General features: G+C 40.0%; 1 protein-coding gene across 1 annotated transcript; it reads right to left on the bottom strand.

Moving 5' to 3' along the window:
• Positions 1 to 5067: 5067 nt before the first annotated feature.
• On the bottom strand, positions 5068 to 13256 carry LOC9266089 (alpha,alpha-trehalose-phosphate synthase [UDP-forming] 1). The gene is made up of 17 exons (XM_015784904.3): positions 12631 to 13256; positions 12419 to 12516; positions 11872 to 12260; positions 11056 to 11170; positions 10738 to 10839; positions 9921 to 10071; positions 9405 to 9493; positions 9089 to 9137; positions 8832 to 8932; positions 8539 to 8726; positions 8253 to 8370; positions 7576 to 7755; positions 7361 to 7483; positions 7200 to 7287; positions 6976 to 7106; positions 6789 to 6887; positions 5068 to 5833 (listed from the first exon to the last, which is right to left on the bottom strand). Exons 1-17 carry the CDS (start codon positions 13118 to 13120, stop codon positions 5402 to 5404), a joined length of 2943 nt encoding a protein of 980 aa, XP_015640390.1. The 5' UTR covers positions 13121 to 13256; the 3' UTR covers positions 5068 to 5401.
• Between the last annotated feature and the right edge of the window lie 4787 nt (positions 13257 to 18043).

Genomic DNA, 18043 nt, shown 5'->3' with positions numbered 1-18043 from the left:
CTAAAAATTTATAATGAAGTCATGCATACAAGTGTACCACCAATATTGTTGCAAATGTAAAATTTCATAAAATTTCTACGTCGGCGTACATTCGTATATGTATAGATAGGTTTGATTTATAAGATACGGTAGAGAGATCATAGATTGACGAAAGCAAGCACAAAACAAAGCCAAATTGCATTACTAAAATGGGCATCCAATTATTTGAAAGCTCAACGCTTGACCAGGTAGTTAGTGCAGGAATGTGATTAGGGCTGTGTTTAGATTCAAAGTTTGGATCCAAACTTCAGTCCTTTTCCATCACATCAACATGCCATACACACACAACTTTTCAGTCACATCATCTCTAATTTCAACCAAAATCTAAACTTTGCGCTGAACTAAACACAGCCTAGGAAGCCCCCTCTTCAGTACTGATGACGTTCTCCATGGTGGCACGATTTTATAGTGAGAAGATATAACTCTAGCTTTTGATCAAATGTAACGTTAACTCTCATGGCCTGATTTTCTATTGTCGAGTACTATTTATCGGACTGTTGAAAATGTGTTATAATCAATGTTTTAAATAACGGGCTAAGGCATTTAGCGGTTAGCTTCTCAAACAGTTATAGCGAGCTAAATGAAGTTATAGTGGCTAAATTGTACATGAGAGCAAATAGCTGGAACCCTTCTCAAACAGCTACAGCGGGAGATTTAAAACCCTGGTTATAATGGAGAGTTGCATAGTAGTGTTGCTAGTCATTGAAAATACAGAGGATCATTTTGACGTTTTCCTCTCGGCGCGGGTATGCAGTTGATTCTGTCCGGACCTTGGAGTTGCAACTTGCACTGGACATCCCTTTAGAATGTCAAAGAGAAATAAAAAGCACCAGTTTAGCATCGAGCTTCCAAAACTTTAGGATCCAAAGCAAATATTCATGACTTGAGCTATGTCAAAAACTGTTTTTTTATTACATAGTAGACGCGGCACATGCACTCATACCATTACACACGCAACACCACACTCACACACCCGCGAATACGTCTCATAATACACGCTAAAAAGGAAAGACAAAAACCAACTATATACATCCGTAATGTTACTAAAATCATGTTGAAAGTCTATCTGTATGTGTATAATTCGTGGGTATCAGGATTTGCATGTGAAATAAGTGGTTCTCATCCTGATTCTGAAGTTGCTTATACGCGGTTATGCTGCCTGAAAAAAGTTTAAGCAATCTAGTGGATTTAATGAAAACTGGAAGTAATCTGTGTTGATCTGTTACTTTTTCAACTCCCGTCCATAACCGGAGGGCATGTGATAATAATACCAGCTGGTTGTAAGTGGGAGATGGTTTTTGTGCATTCTAAAGTTCAGAATGCAGCTGGGCATTTTTATAAAGTTGGATCGTTTATAAATGCAGTCTCTAAAAAAAGTTCAGAAATGAAGACAAATTCAGCAGAAAATTCTGCTGCAGAATTGCTGAAGAACATACATGCTTTTATTACTTCAAGAAACTAGTAAAGTGCTCGTGCGTTGTAACGGGCCAAGAAAAATATATGCATCAACTTTAAATAACACAAAGTAAAATTATGTTAAATAATCGGAGTGTAGGTTTGTTATAATGAAGACCTTAATATAGCACACAATTGTTATATCATATCTTCATAGTTTTTTTCACAAAAACAAAAAAAAAAGTTGAATAAAACCTCACAGTAATAAATAAAATAATTCCTCCTAATGCTAATACCAATACTTGACTTAGCTAAAAAAAATGTTCGGGAGCACAAAAGTCTCCTATTAACCAAAATCATTAACTCAGTGAAGGACATGTTACCAAAATTTGTAACTCAGTGAAGGACATGGTATAAAAAATATTATTGAGCATTTCGGATGCAGGCACCAGCATCAAACAGTTAAACAGGTCTGGTGTTTATATGCCCAACAAAATTCAATGTCTGAAAGCTCCATAAAAGATAAAACCTAAGTGTGCAACTCAAGCAGCAGGATGAGTTGTAGAAAAAGGATGACATGTACCACCCAACCACACATTGCAGGATGACATGTCCCCTAGAAAAAGTCATTTGAAAGCCATAACAGACACTAATGGCCGCCATGGCGGATGGTGGTGGCAACCCCGATTGATTCAAATGCGATGTGCTTGGCCGGGACCAATGCCGCCTCGCCGACGCTCCCCGCTGCCCCCCCTCCCCTGCTGCACAAGGCATGTCCAACATGGCTGGCTCACAAAGCATAAGGAACACAGTGATAAGATTCAATATTGTGTGGAAAATCTTCCCACCATGACTGCGTCCAAATCCAGCACTCTCAGCAAGAGCGCAACATGCATATTTGACCAGTGGAACTCTCTTAATATCACAAAACATAACAATGACGATGACCTTTTTTAAGAAGGGTATTTTTTGCCTCTTCATCAAATCGGATATATACAACCTTTTTTTAAATTAGAAACTTAGCCCATCAAATAGGGAACTTAGCCCTCAAATAACCCAATCTGAAATTCGCTCCTATAGAGATTTGAACTCAGTCCCTTAAGATGCTACTTAGGTCACTACAACAATGACCATAGTCTGTTAATTTTGAAAGTCATGACCAGAGTATAGAAATCAAATGTTAAAATCAGTTTACTCTCCCATAAGCCTTTCCTACGCTCGGGAATAACCAGTGAACTTTTAATAGAGGGTGAAAAATCATCATTTTTACTCCGACCAGGTTTTTGAGAAGCATGCACCTGAGTGTTGATTCCTAAGTGGCATACCTTTTAAATTGCATCCATAAATACTCACAATTCTACATAAGCACTCAAATCAGAACTATATGAATCACCATTAGCTGATTGGTTTACCTTCAGGAAGGAACATTAACCTATCAATCTACAGTAAAAATGTAAGTGAGTGCAGCCTGGAGGAATGAATACCATGTCAAGGGCATGGAACTGATATTGCATATCAGCCAACAAGGCCGAGCAGGTAAAAAATATAATTAAATATCTTTGCCATCTGTAATAATATGCAATTACAAAAAAAATCTCAAGACATACACATGTGACCTAAATACTCCCTCCGTCCCTAAATATTTGACGCCGTTGACTTTTTTAAACATGTTTGACCGTTCGTCCTATTAAAAAATGTTGTGAAATATGTAAAACTATATGTATACATAAAAGTATATTTAACAATGAATCAAATAATATGAAAAGAATTAATAATTACTTAATTTTTTTTAATAAGACAAACAGTCAAATATATTTAAAAAAAGTCAACGGCATCAAATATTTAGAGATGGAGGGAGTATATATAGATTTGAAGACATACGCAGTGACATAAACATAGATAATTCCGAAGACATACATAGGTGACATGAATCTATATAATCCGAAGATTGATACAATATCACTTAAATTGAAGATGATGCATATATGTTATTTAATTTACATAATCTTAGATGTTAGCCCAATGCTTGAAGTCAACCTGATCAGTTCGTATGAGTTGTGACCGCATAAAACTATTTGACAGCACCAGACCATGCAAACAGCTTAACATGCTCTGTTATTCAAGAACATCATTATTAGCCATCAGCGGGTTGTATAAGGTCCAAAACAAAAGGGAGAGAGATCTAGAGAAATTGTTTCAGTACAGAGGATTAATCTGAAGCATTATCACAGCAACTTGGCACAGATTATTGCAAGCTGATCAGAAACTATTGACTGAACAAAATAACTGTAAAGGATCATTTCATCAATTAGTTGGGCAGAAATCAATGTACATGTCGACGGAGGAGTCACACGATAGGCACAAGCATCAGAAATGAAAAAAACACTATTTTGTGCACAAAGTTCATTGGAGCAATCGGAATCAAAAGCTGGTGATCAATCAGCTGATGTCGTAATAAAGAGGGAGGGAAAGGGATGGAGGAGGGGATCAGTACCTTCATATCACTGGAAGTTGGTTGACTCATTGCCGGTAAGCAAAAGGGGTTGAATATAGAGCTTGGCTGTAGGGCTTAGGTCCTCCCAACCGTAGTTGCCACTGGGGCTCCCTTGAGCTGGGATCCCATCCCATCACTCCTGGATTGGATTGTTGCCTCCCTCCACCTGGCAAGACAATGAGGCAGTGTTTGGCTAATGGGATAGGGAAATAATTTTCCACCCACCAAAAAACATCTTTAAATCCTAACCATCTATTCTCCCTATTTCATTTAATCCTAAGCCTTCATTCATTTCCTAACGCCAATCCCACTCCCTATTTTCAATTATCCAAACACACCCTGAGGACATGGAGTTGACATCCAATTGATCTCATTTTGCTTATGGAACATAACAAGTAAAAAAAAATAGTTGCAGATTCAAGCATGAACGATAGGGGAATATGCATCCAGCTCAGGACCAGCGAGGACACACATCCTCTCTCAACACATGATCTAATTCAGTTTGAAGGAGGTAAACTATGCAAATTAGCACATCATTAGATATAACAAACTAACAGTTCAACTCATTCTCTAAATATGGAAGGCTATCAAGAGAAATTGACAAGAAAATATGCCAGTATGTTCAGTGATCTATCTTCAGTAGCAGCGAAAGAACAACCTTCTTTTAAAGGTAAATATAAAAGTCATGGTTCAAAGGTTGATTTCACAGAGTTGTTTGAAGGATGTCATAATTAACTGCAGATTACAACAATAAAAAACAACACATTGCTATCTAAAATCCCTCTAATTCCAGTGACCACAAATTAAATTTCACTGAACCATATGCAAACTGAAAGTGGTTAAGGTTTCTTGATATGATTAGTGTGCAGATTACATCGTGCTTAAAGGAGAAGTATTCAGACAATCTGTAGGTCTATTAGAACTGAAAGTAGATAGTAGAAAAAACATCTTGGTTGAGAATGGTATTATAGCGAAGCCCATTTTAATAATGGTATTTGAGCGAATCCTATCTTATGCGATAGTAGATATGTAATTTTCTCCATCGTGACCACCATCTTCACCATCTAGCTCTAAAGACGAACAAGGAAAAAAAAACAAACTCAGAACTAGACCCTGAACTAGAATTTGAAAAATAAACATGACGCGCTCCAGAACCTATGGCCGAAAACATTCAGGAAAACAAAAGTTTACAGATTTATTATCTATCACTAAACTGCTAATAGCGGGATCCGAGACCAAAAAAAAAATGTAGAAGAGCGGTGGGCTCATTTCAGCACTATGGGAGCAGAGAGCGCATTTAATTTTGTACAGAATTCTCTAAACGATTTTAACGCTTTCTCATTTGCTGCCCTCTCGCAGTTTTATCACGAGCTTAAATTTTGTACACAATTGTACATCATGCAGGGCCATGTAAGGAATGAATACTTTCAGGGTTAAACTTCTTCTCTGGGGGAAGACCGGGGATTAGAACATCTACTGCCTATCCAAGAACATGTAATCCGCAGTTGTGGACTGGAACCCATTGTGAGCCGCCGTTGCATCTGCCATCTCCTTGAGGAAGGAGACGACCTCCTCTGACGAGTTAAGCAGGTAGCGGGCGTTGGACCGCTTCCTTCCAACAGCGCAGGAGAAATAATTCTCGCCCTTGAGGTCAAGGACCGAGGACCCTTCGCGCCAGTCATGGTGGCTGTTTGGGGTGCCCTGGCTTGATGAAGATGATGACGATGACCTCTCCGGAGCAGCCTGTGCCTTGGGTGTCCTTGACTGCGAGTTTCTGGAATTGCTCCTGCCGTTTGATGGTCGTCCATTTGGCCTCCTGTCAAGAGATACCGAGCCGCTGCTATCTGGTTTTACTTTTGATTCAGAAGGGTACTCGGGATCGAAAAAGACATAGATGTCCTCATCCTGAAAAAGAGACAATGTTACCAAAGAAAGCCAATGATTAATCGAACAAGTGCAGGAAGAGTACAAGAATGCACAAGAAAGAAGACAATTCCTTCAGTTTTAAAAGCACGAAAGGCTCCAAACTTCGTATTGAATAGTAGGAAACGTGCATGCTATATGGCAAAAATTATTACATGTTCCAATGTTAGAGTAAATAGCTTGTGCAGTTTCAATTCGGTAACTCCGAAACATTTCAAACTGTTGTATATCCATAGGGTGTTCAATCAACAGCAAAGGTCGTGGCACGAGGTAGCAAGAGCGGTGGCTGAAAAAGCCACCCTTTGGAGGAAGGCCGGCCTGTTGCCGGAGTAGGAGGATTCGTGCTCTTCGGTCGCAAAATGGATGATGCAAGATATCTCTCTAATGTGCTTTGTGTGTTTTCTCCTTTTCTTTTCGTTTTCTAAAGAGGATGTAAAGTTGTTGCCACTCTCCTTCATTCTTAATACAAAAGATGTGCAATTCTTTTGCACATTCTCAAAAAAACTTTTATTTGTGCATCAGTACAACAGCATTGACGATATGAACATTGCTTAAATTTTGTTGAGTTAAAACATTATTTTCGTAAGTAAACCAAAAGAACGGTTTGTGCTTTGCTAGGAGGTAATTTTTCCCTTCTTTTCGTGTGTAAGAAAGAAAGATACCAAAGAAACTTTTATACCCATTCCCACAAATCCCACTTCTTCCACATATAAATTTGCAAGGGGCTAATGAGGTTATTTGGGGACGTGTCCTCCCCACTTTGGATTTTGTTCTAAACAACCAATGAAATAGTGTCACAACATCTATATAAGACCAATCCAAACTTTATAGATTTGCACGCATCACGCCACACGAGATAATTGAAACATCAAAGACAAAAAAAGCACCTTGCACTGAAAGAAACGGATATGCACATATAAATTAATTGCATAATTACCTTTCCTAGGAAGTGCCCAATGCATAGAACATAATCAATTGGAGTAATCATGCTTTTGCTATGAACTATCTCTCCTAGAATACGATCAATTGCAGCACCCTGTGGAAAGAACATAATTTTTCAAACATCCGCTAACAACAAAGTGTAAACTTTCAATTATCATGAGGCATCACACTGAACCACTGACCTTTGTAACTCCGACAGACCGAACTTCAACTGATCGGCTTCCTTGAACAACATCGACTGCTGCATTTGAGATTGGACCTGTCCACAAGTGCTGCAGCATATCTCTTGCTTGGAGCCGTCCAAACTCAACATCTTTGCAATGGGAAAACGAAAATAGCATTAAGCTTTTATATTGCAGGCCTTCTCTAATTAAAACTAAAGGAGCAATCAAGCATAAACACGTACCAGCATACTTGTAATTCCATACAAATGATGTCTCACGGTGTTCAAAATGAGACCTTGGGGTTCTTTCTGTAAAGTATTCAAAAACATTCTGGAAAGCAATACACAATGTCAGAAGGCATTCATCAAGTGGTTGCAGCAGACATTATTTATCAAATACACACCTTTACACTGTCTACCCAATCCATGTTCAGATGCTCAGGCATTGTTGTCATCCACTCTCCATTAGTTGGACGTAAAAACATGCCATGCTCTGCTGCTAACCACATATTGAATTCTCCGAAATTCTGCATGGGAAGATATATGTTAGTTTTGATGGAAATATAGTAGCGTACTCAATCTATTGTACGAAAAAAGACAGGAAAAATCTGATAATTACTTCATCAAGGACGCTCCTGTCACTTCCACTAAGAACAATAACTGTAGTATGCTCATCCTCACAGAGGGCTCTCAAAGGGCCCTTCAACTCAGGATGCAACTTGAGCTCCATTTCCTTGATTTGGTCACCACCCCTTCTCCCAGAGGATTCAACTGGCTCAGTCAATGTTGAATTGAACCCCTACATTGTAAAAAAAAAAGGGTAAATACAAATGCTACTGTCAAAGTGCAATTAAGTTTATTATTTTTTTAAGAGAAAGCTGAACAGATCACTTGTATGCGACTTAAAGTGGTTGAAACTTGAAAGTGCAACCAAACAAATAAACTAAAGCTGAGTTTTTTTTTAAAAAAAAAATGCTTTCACTGGACTTCCCAAAAAAATCATCGGACAATCAGTAATATTTAAATTAAATAGTTCAATTTTATAGATTTTAAATTTAATTACTTGAACAAGAAAAGGTGCATAAGTCATAGCAACTATTTCAGCAAGATTAAGGCCAATCATTTCAGAGTGAAGGCAATATGTGCATAAGAGCACAAATCAAAGCAACTATGTAAAGAAATTGCTATCAGACAAGAATAAATATTTACGTCAAAAAAAGATAAGAATAAACAAGCAATTTTTGCATCAGAACAGCCCAGCCAACAGAAGGTAGCAAAGAAGAAATATGGTAATACCAATATGAGCAACCGATTTTTGGAATGCAGATATTGTTGAATTGCTGCTTGACTAGGGAGATCAGGTGGAACTTGTCTTGTTCTCAGCTGAGCTTCAGCAACTGTCTCATTTAACTCACTACATGAAAAGACGCAGCACAATATTTAGACAGTCAAACAAGGGAAAACAAAATGTACAGTCGAATAGCAAGCATCAAATCAACGAATAAGGTCCAATCTAGCAGACTACGAATCAGACCATTGGAAACAAGCTCTACAGATCAGGCAATTGGAATGAACTACTCACCATACAAAAGTTTCGGCCCAATCTTGTGCAGTGTGAGTTGTCACATGAGCATAGTTATGCCTATGTCGCTTTTCTCTCTCATCAGATGACATTGTCAAAGCATGCTTGATTGAGTCTGCGACTTCAGTAATATTCCAGGGGTTTACTAAAATAGCACCGGCTCCAAGAGACTGTGCTGCCCCAGCAAACTGAAATTACAGTAATAGAAAAGTATGAACCAGCAGAATGGATATGAATAGCATGGAAATTCAGGAGTGATCAAAGGTTATTGATCATCACAACTGACAGCTCACCTCACTCAATATCAAAACTCCTTTTTTTGATCCTTGGCATGCAACATATTCATAGCTTACAAGATTCATTCCATCTCTCAGCGATGTTACAAGGGCCACATCTGAAGAAAACAGAGGAAATGCACAGATCAAGCTTGGCAAGAGTCACTAAAATACTGAAGGAACATTCCTATCAACACACTCAAATGTGATCATTACAAAGCAGGAGTTATTGTCATGAGTAAAATTTTAATATCAAAAGAGGAGCCTATAATTACCAGTGACTGCATAAAGGGCACACAAGGCATGGAAATCAAGAGATCGGTCCTGCAAGGAGTGCAATGTTTTTAGATGATACAATAACTTCTCATAAAAAATAAGCATGAAATATGCTCAAGGTAGAGTGAAACAAGGAACTAAAATCTGACTTGTTTTATTATTTAAATAGTGATAGGTTAGGTATAGTCATCATAGAAAATATGGGTATCACAAGTGCCATTTTACCTACTAGAGAAGAGGCAAATATGACTGAAGGATGTATGTTTTTGTGATAGCGCAAAAATGAAGTTAACAAGGACAAGAAACAAAACTAACCAGATGATGAATAGGAACAGCAGTCAGTGTTCCAAATCGGCCATTTATGCGCCCAACAATTTCATGCACCTGACTTGTAAGCTTTTGATCTGCTCATGACATGTTCTAAGGTTAGTTAAAATGACCACAAATAATCAGGTTAGATTTCCAGTTCAATCACATAACACCAAACTTAGGAAATAAGGTTGAGAAACAATCTTTCTAACTAGGTTCTTATAGGACTTCAGCCCCATTTTCAAATGGATAGGTAGATAATATGAGCCACTCTCACCTAATATGATCTCACAAGTAAGACTTATTGAATCCATAATCAATAACAAAGTTATTGAACTGCAACTTCGTTCAGATTTTAAGAAGAATGTTTTTTTTTTAAGAAAGAAGACTGCAAGCTGATAAATATTGATAATTCATTTACATGGAGAAGTCATACTTCATGCATCTGAGGTACTCCAGCAGACATGCTTGTAGAGTCGCACAAAGTATAAATAGGAGATAAAACACAGGAAGGGCTCATACACTCAGGGACATCAGTTCTTGTCGGCACAGCAATTTGAAGTAGAACCACTTTATCATTCCATTCATGGTTTTCTTCGAGAAACTTTTCAAAGGCCAAAATCTTTTGCGGAATTCCTTTGATCATGTCAAGTCGGTCAACACCAAGCATTACCTATCACATCAACAAGGAAAAGTTATAGTGGGAAGACCATACTAGGCATTTGTAAATCATTTAATGCTGACAAAACAAGCTTGTAAAGCATATCAATTGGAAATTATTATTTAAAGACCTTTAACAGCAGAGAAAGTGACATGCAACAGGGTATTTCTAAGTTAGCAGCAGTAACAAGTGACTAATGGAACTAGAGCGAGTTGGAAAATATAATGGCTGCATCTTATCAGTAATGAAGGGGACAAGCTCAGCATAATTAAATCTTATTAAAGAAATAATTTTTGACACCATACAAAGAGAGTGATACGACTGAAAGAAAGAAACAGATCACTGACTACAAAACAGGGGACGCCATGGACAGCAGTATTATAAATTGTTACGAAGACAAGCTTGGTTAGATGTTTACAGTATGAACTCCACATGTAAAGGTCTTAAGATCATCTATGAGCTTTCTTTGAAACTGTTGCCCACTTTACAAGATCCACAATGTAAGAAATAGGTAGGATGACTTAATACAACACATACGAAACTTCTAATACTATGAGAATGATACATGAGTAATGTTTCAGATTTCTTGTCCATATCTAATGCTTATAATCAGCAAAAAGAAGTGGAAAATTCGTAATCTACCCCAGATCAAGAAGTGAAGAGCAAGTGCTTTCTCACCTTTCGACCATCAAAACGTTGTGTTAATTCAGTGATGTGTCTTTTTACTGCTGGAAGCTCCAATGCTCGCTTGAAACGTTCAGAGTCTATCCCAATAGGAAACTGAAGATTTCAGCCAAGTGAGTCAAAAGAATCACTCATTCTGCAAACATCTTTTGAACAGATTATAAATAATCAAAATAATTTAAAAAAGATGAGCCATGTTTTTTAAAGTAGCAAGTAAAATAATTAGTGGATGAAGCTAACAGAATCGTCAGGAATATCAAACAGTTCAGGTAAAATAGTTAAATAAATAAATAAACAAAGGTTGATATGTACCGCAGCAACTCTGGTTAGCCTTCCTTGGTCTTCCACACCCTCAGGAGTGCCCTCCAGTCCAAGTATTCTTGTACATGCGCTCACAAAATGTCTTGCATAATCATATGTATGAAATCTGAAGAAGAGACATCAGTAGGAAAACCATGAAACAACTCACCAAGTGATAAAACTTTGATAAATTCATTCAAAAGTATCATGTTCTACGTGATTCGCTTGTATGCCAAATTATCTAAATATTAGTAAGAATTAACTACTCGGACGATCATCAGCAAATGAAAATGAAACAGCACACCAATTGAGACTGATCAGATCAGAAACCAGAAAAACATCTCAACATGGATAAATTCATCAGCAATACTGTAGCATTGATATATTTGTGTTTCTTGAAAGAAAGACATCAAAGAAACTTTGCAATTATGTAGTATTGTTTATTTTTCTGTTACAAACTTAATCAACTGACATGTAATGTGTCTCTATTGTCAGTTCAAGTATTAGACTATCCATTGTCACCTTTTAAATGTACCTTTACTGTCAGCGTACGAGATAAAGTTGGCCGATTGAATTCTAAGCTACTATAAAAGCAACTTTATTATATAGACATGGCAAACAATCGTTAACAAACTGTTTTTCTTTTTGATTGATTAGGACTTGGAAACACACTGAACATGATCAAAGTCACAAAAGTCACTTGGTTGCCTAGTCTGACAGCAAGCGCAGGTGTAAATTCAGAATGATAGTGAACCAAAACTCATCTGCTTCCAGTACCAAATTCGTCAGAAGGCAGAACGGAGGCATAAGCACAAAGGGCATGCTCACCCGACTAAATCAGCACAGAGCACGGAGCGAAGCAGCTCCGACCGGGAGGGCAGCGTCCGGTAAATCTCCGAAGAAGGGAATGGCGTGTGCAGGAACCACCCGACCTTCATGTTGATGTCATGATCCTTGAGGCACTTGGGCAGGAACATGAGGTGGTAATCATGGCACCAGATCACATCCCCTTCCTTGTAGTGCTGGTACACAACATCAGCGAACATCTGGTTTGCTCGCTTGTACGCGTTGAACTGTGACTCGAAATTCCTCGTCGTCGCCAACCTGTCCTCCTGTGGCAATCCCAGGTAGTGAAACAGAGGCCAGAGTATGTTGTTGCAGTATCCGTTGTAGTATTGGTGCACGATTTCCTCATCCAGGAACACTGGTATACATCTCTGTTCCGTTCAATCAATCAGAAAAGAAAAAATATACTCCATAGACACATATGATTCCAACTAGTACTAGAGTGATAACAAAACAGTCACTGTTCTATTGGTTCAGACTTCAGAGTTGAGACAGAAAGGGAAATTTGTCCCGAGTTGCAGCGACGAACCTTCTCGGCGAGCGCTCGGGTGAGAGCTCGCTGGCCGACCTCGTCGGGGACGTTGACGCCCGCCCATCCGATCCACTTCGCGTCCACGTCCTTGACGCCTGCAGCGTCGGTGAAAATTTTCGAGATGAAGATGCAGTGCAGGATAGCCGATGCATGCATCGCTCCAGCACATCACATTTGGGATAAGGGCGAGATTTCGGGATCGCACTCACCGAGGAGGGCGCTGACGAGGCCGCCGGCGCTGATCTCCAGGGACCACTGGTCCTCGCCGCGGCGATTGGCGGAGACGGGGAGGCGGTTGGCGACGACGAGGAGGCGCTGCTTCATCCCGCGGAGGCCGAGGCGGCGGAACCCGCTGCGCGGCCCGGCGAGCGGCGGCCGCGCCGCGTGCCCCGCCGCCGACGCGCCGCCCGCGTCGTCCATGTTGGCGGGCGAGGCGGCCCCCGGCGAGAACGGCGACCGGGCCCCGAAGTCCGCGACGGAGGTCGCCGCGGAGGAAGGCTCCGCGGAGTCCGTGTCCATGGCGTCCGGGGAACCGGCCCCCACCGCCGCCGACGACGCGAAGGGGTGGCGGCGGCCGCACTCCCCGCGGAGCATGCGGTCGTCCGGGGAGGAGGAGTAGGACGACGCGGCCCCGGCGCCACCGCCACCGCCGCCGCAGGAGGAGGAGGAGGACGATGCCGACGGCGCGGGGGTCGGCATGGCGCCCGCGCGCGCGCTCGCTCGCGCCGCCCGCGGAGGAGGAGGGGGAGGAGAGAGAGAGATGGGAGAGAGCTCTCTCTCTAGCTTCTCGTCGTCACGGCGGGCGAGAGGCGGAACGATCTCACAATATTATCATGAAAAATCACATGTACTCTCCCTTTAATTTATAGGCACTCTGAGCGTTGGAAAAGGCGAGAGGGCGCCATGGGAGAGGGCTGCTAGCTCGCTCCCAGCTGGAATCCACCACTTCCAATGTTCGATCGCCACCCAGTGAGCCCAAATCCGCCTTCTCCTACGAATGATCTTCGAGTTCGAGTTACTACATTTTTTTTTTTTTTGCATGTTATGGCTTGCCCTGACCCAGTTCGAGTTCGAGTTCGAGGTAGTTCATGGGGCTGCCCTGGCCCAGCCCGGCCCGGCCCGGCCCAATCCTCTTTGGGTAGGTTAAGGCTTGAGCCCTGGAAGTTTGGAATAGACACTGATTTAAATAAGAGAGATTTTACGATCCTTTATAAAGTAACTTGAGGTACGTAAATTTTACATTAAAACTTTTAGTACCTTGAGATACTTAATACCTCAAGGTACCAAAATTTACACTATAAAATATGTTACCTTCCGATACTTTCTCAAAGATGATAAAATTATCCTTTGAATAAATGTAGGGCTTTGTGGGCTCTGGGCTTGATCTTTTTATGTTTGTTCGTGTTTAGGTCCAACCCACTTTAACAAGGTAGTGTGGTGTAGTTATTAGTTTCTTCGTGTTATCTCGTTCTCGTCTTCGTTACAAAATAGTCCCCATAGTTCAAAATAAGAAGTCGATCAAAACAAATCGGCCCAGGTGGCTCCCAAAATAGTGTCCCAAAATAATATGGCTTTAAATTACTTTAACATTTGGACCTTGTCTAATGCCAGTGCAAGAGCACGCCAAAGCCAAGCTGCGCATTTAGTATGATAGCGGAGGCATGTAGCTAAAGTTGTCTCGGGAATATGGAGTGTATTAACTTCTCTAATACAATGTGCGTGTGACATTAAACACCCGTTGCTACTATAATTCGAAAACGTTGGGTCCACTCGCTCATTCGTTGCACAAAGCCAAGCTTTGATGTGTTGTGCAGCAGCTCGCTACAGTGTAGCCACACCGGAAGTGATACTCATCTATTTAAGAAAAAAAACAACATCCTAAGACGACATTAAAAACAGAATGAGTATATCACTTGTCTAGTAAGATTGGTTTATTAGGGGAGTTTTACAGTCTTGCATGTAGAAGCAACAGTCTTTTCCAAGTTGGAATCCTCTTGATTTGGTATGAGTCCAATCGACCAAACAAAATCCATTTCCACAAACAAGTATCTTTTATGTGATAATCTGCAAATTCAAGGTACAAACTGCTACATTTTTGCGTGTAGTGTTCATGGGCGGCTAGCCCAGGCTTGACCCAGCCCAGCCCTATCTTATGTCTAGGTTTGAGCCTAAACCTTGATGGGCTATGGGCTTGAGGTTTGTGAATATGTAGGCCAACCAGTGGGGTAGTGTAGGTTCTCTCTCTTAGTGCCAACTCTTTATCATTGTCCTCGTTACAAAATACTAGCATTTATATATAAGTATATACATAAAATATGATTCCTCTATAAGAACAAGATGTTGAGAAAAAACATAATGACCAAGGTGGCTCCTAAAATAACGTTGTTGTAAATGATGTTGTCAAATACCAGTGCAAGAGCATATCAAGCCCAACTGTACATGTAGTATAGTAGTGGAGACATGTAGCTAAAGCCATATTGGATCTACATTCTGGAACGGATGGAGTAATTAAGAGGATCGATGCCGATTGGTGCATGGGATGGGAAATTAACGTGCAAATATATATATCGTGTAGTAGTGTTCGGTCGTGCGCACGGGGCGCGGCACGGATGCAGACCAGTGAATAGGTTGAGAAAGAGAAAACGAAATCCAGGGAGCGATCGAGTGGAAGCGAAGGCAGCGGTGGCATGACGTGCAGGCGGGAATGAAGTAGCCGTTACCGGGGAAACGGGAAGTCGGGAATATATCCAGCAGGAGTGACTAGTTGTAAAAATGAAAAATATGCCGGCGAGACAACGTAGCACGTACGTGTGCATCTCGTCACAGCTCTTCACTCGTTTGAGTAGTATTGCCAATTTTTTTAAAAAAAAAATTGGAGGGAAATCCCTTCAAATATTTTTTTTAAAAAAATTGTGAACGTGTTAGAAATTAAACAAGGGACCTAAGGATTGAAACCACACACCTCTTACCACTGCATTGGCTGCATCTCGTATTGCCAATTACGTAAAACTAGTTTCTTCGTTAAACAACTACCAATTAGTTTGGCTCGTGGGTGGTGGTATATTTTTTATTTTTCCTGGTTACGATCTGTGGCTTACAGAGTTATAATCTTGTATTTTTTTCTCCTACTCTATTAATAGAACTCCGTACCTAAGTTATAATCTTGTATTTTTTTCTCCTACTCTATTAATAGAACTCCGTACCGTTTTGTGCGAGTCGTTAAAAAAAAGTTTAGCTCTCCGTAAAAACAGGATAAGAACCAACTATGTACTGGCTAGTCTTTAAACAATATGCTCCCATGGCATTTTAAGATTTAACCCTTAGACAATTGGCTAGTCTTTAAACAATGAACTCTATATAAAGCCATCGTATGCATTTTAAATTTAACTTTTAAAATATGTGATCAATAGTTAGTCTAATATATATATTAAAGTTTACTTGATATTGACATTTAAAATTATTTTTCTACAATGATAATTTAATTGCTACAAATATTATAATATATGAGAAATTAATGGCGTCTTCACTATGTTGCTGCTTTTAATCCTAACAATTTTGGTAATGCAACAACCAAAAAATACTCTTACCAATGCTACTTACCAAACTTGGTTGATCTAAAAGTTTCAACTCTTAAAATGTTCTAGTGAATTTTGATAAGGCTTTAAACTAAATACATCTCACACTAAAAATTTAATGACAACAAAATATGCTAAAATATGGCATTAATTACTAAATTTCGACATAGTCAAAAGTGGCTATAAAATGAACAAGTACTAAAAATAAAAGATTAGTTTTGAACACCGTATCTTAGGGCAGCTGTAGTGTGTGATCTGAGAGTTAGGTTCATAGGAGTCGAACGAAGCTTTGGTTCGATCCCAGCAGTGTAAGAATCATTTTGTGGGACCCACATGAAAATAAAATTCAATCTCACCTTTCCTCTCGCTCTCACACCCAGCAGCAACAAATTTATTTTTATGGTTTGAGTTCGACCTCTTTTTTGAAGTCATTTTTTCATCAGACACAAACCATTCGCTCCCCACAATGTGCACGGTTTGGTTTTTTGGTGTTAAAATCGATTTTAGGTTCACAATGGAGTTGCTCTTATACAGTGTGACGGAGGGAGTGATACAATTAACATAAACGAGCAAATCAAACATATGACGCGCTCGATGGCGCGAGTGCCATGCATCCATATGCTGGTGGGCTAAGCTACCACGACATGGCACAGGATTGGAATAGCTCCAAGGGGACGCCATGCATATGCTAGCTAGCACGCACGCAGCTACTAGCTTAGTTAATTATAGCCGCAGATCACTCCCTCCACTCCACCGCACTCGATCCCCTCGGTCTCGCACACACAAAATGTGTGGAGCTTTCCTCCTGCATGCGCATAGGACCAAAGGATCGTGTAACATGACTTCGAGTTAGGTGAGAGAGTGATCGATCGCCATATCTTCTTTTGAGAAGAGACTAGTATTTGCATGTATAGACAACAACCAACAAGAGTACTCCCTCCGTTTTACGTTATAAGATGTCAAAATGCTTTAAATTTAAAGGCTCCTTTGATTTATAGGAAAAGTGTAGGAAATTTAAAGGATTTCAATCCTATGGAAAAAATTCCTATGAAAGCCTTCGAAACAAAGGATTTAATACTATACTATCCTTTAAAATTCCTATGGAATGCTAATCCTATAGAGATTTTAGAGAAAAGTTAGCAAGAGGTTGGAAAAATTCCTTTGAGTATATCTCTCTCATTCGATTTCTGCGTTTTTCCCGCGGTCCAATCAAACGGTCATTCATGTGTTTTTCCTGTATTTTCCAATCATCTGTTTTACACCTGCATTCCTGTCAGAATCATGCGTTTTTCCTATTCCTCCGTTTTTCCATTCCTATGATTCAAAGGGGCCCTAACTAAGTTTATAGACAAATATAGTAATATTTACATTACCAAATTAGTTTTATTAAATTAATAATTAAATATATTTTTATAATAAATTTATCTTTGGTTGAAAATATTACTATTTTATCTATAAATTTGGCTAAATTTAAAACAGTTTAACTTTGACCAAAGTTAAAACTTCTTATAACCTGAAACTGAGAAAATACCTTCCAGTGAGATAGAAAAAGTTAAAAAGAAGGTGTGTTTTTTCTCACACGATGCTCACATTGGTACATGAGGTATCAAATAATGTATCGTTTCTTTATGCAGCAGCAGCAGCAGCAAGAGAAGCAGGAGGGGGAGATATCATCATCGATGATGGATCAAATCGCCCCCCTTGAAAAGGCAAGATATTGGCAGGCATGCATGCATGCATAGCATAGCGACGCCGCATGTCATCATGTGATGGTCGTTAACGTTTGAGGTGGCGGGACATGAGGCAGGGCATGGGCATGGGCCACGCACGGGATCGGACGACGCATCGCGAGTTCCGCGTGAGAGCGGCTTACACCTATCAAGCCGCCCTAAAAAGGATGGATGCACGCAGGGCAAGTGTACAGTTGTTGTATCTAAAGCTTTTCTAAGCTCAGCCGCTTGCTCGGAGCTAAGTGACGACCTAGCTTTATCCTTCGGTCCTGTATCTGCCTCATTGGATTTTTGATAATTTAACCCTTTAAGAAAAC

Source organism: Oryza sativa, chromosome 5 (genome assembly GCF_034140825.1).
Source record: "Oryza sativa Japonica Group chromosome 5, ASM3414082v1".
NCBI lineage: Eukaryota > Viridiplantae > Streptophyta > Magnoliopsida > Poales > Poaceae > Oryza > Oryza sativa.
Note: the sequence above shows the minus strand (reverse complement) of the source record. Positions and strands in the feature narration are given on the sequence as shown.

Bases quoted from the DNA above. Each gene is read 5' to 3' on its own strand.
- LOC9266089 (XM_015784904.3), bottom strand. From the start codon at position 13,120: ATGCCGACCCCCGCGCCGTCGGCATCGTCCTCCTCCTCCTCCTGCGGC. The intron at 10,840-11,055 runs GTACATATCAAC...TGAAATCTTCAG, and splicing joins GGCTAACCAGAGTTGCTGCG to TTTCCTATTGGGATAGACTC. The intron at 8,727-8,831 runs GTGAGCTGTCAG...CTGTAATTTCAG, and splicing joins GAGTTTTGATATTGAGTGAG to TTTGCTGGGGCAGCACAGTC.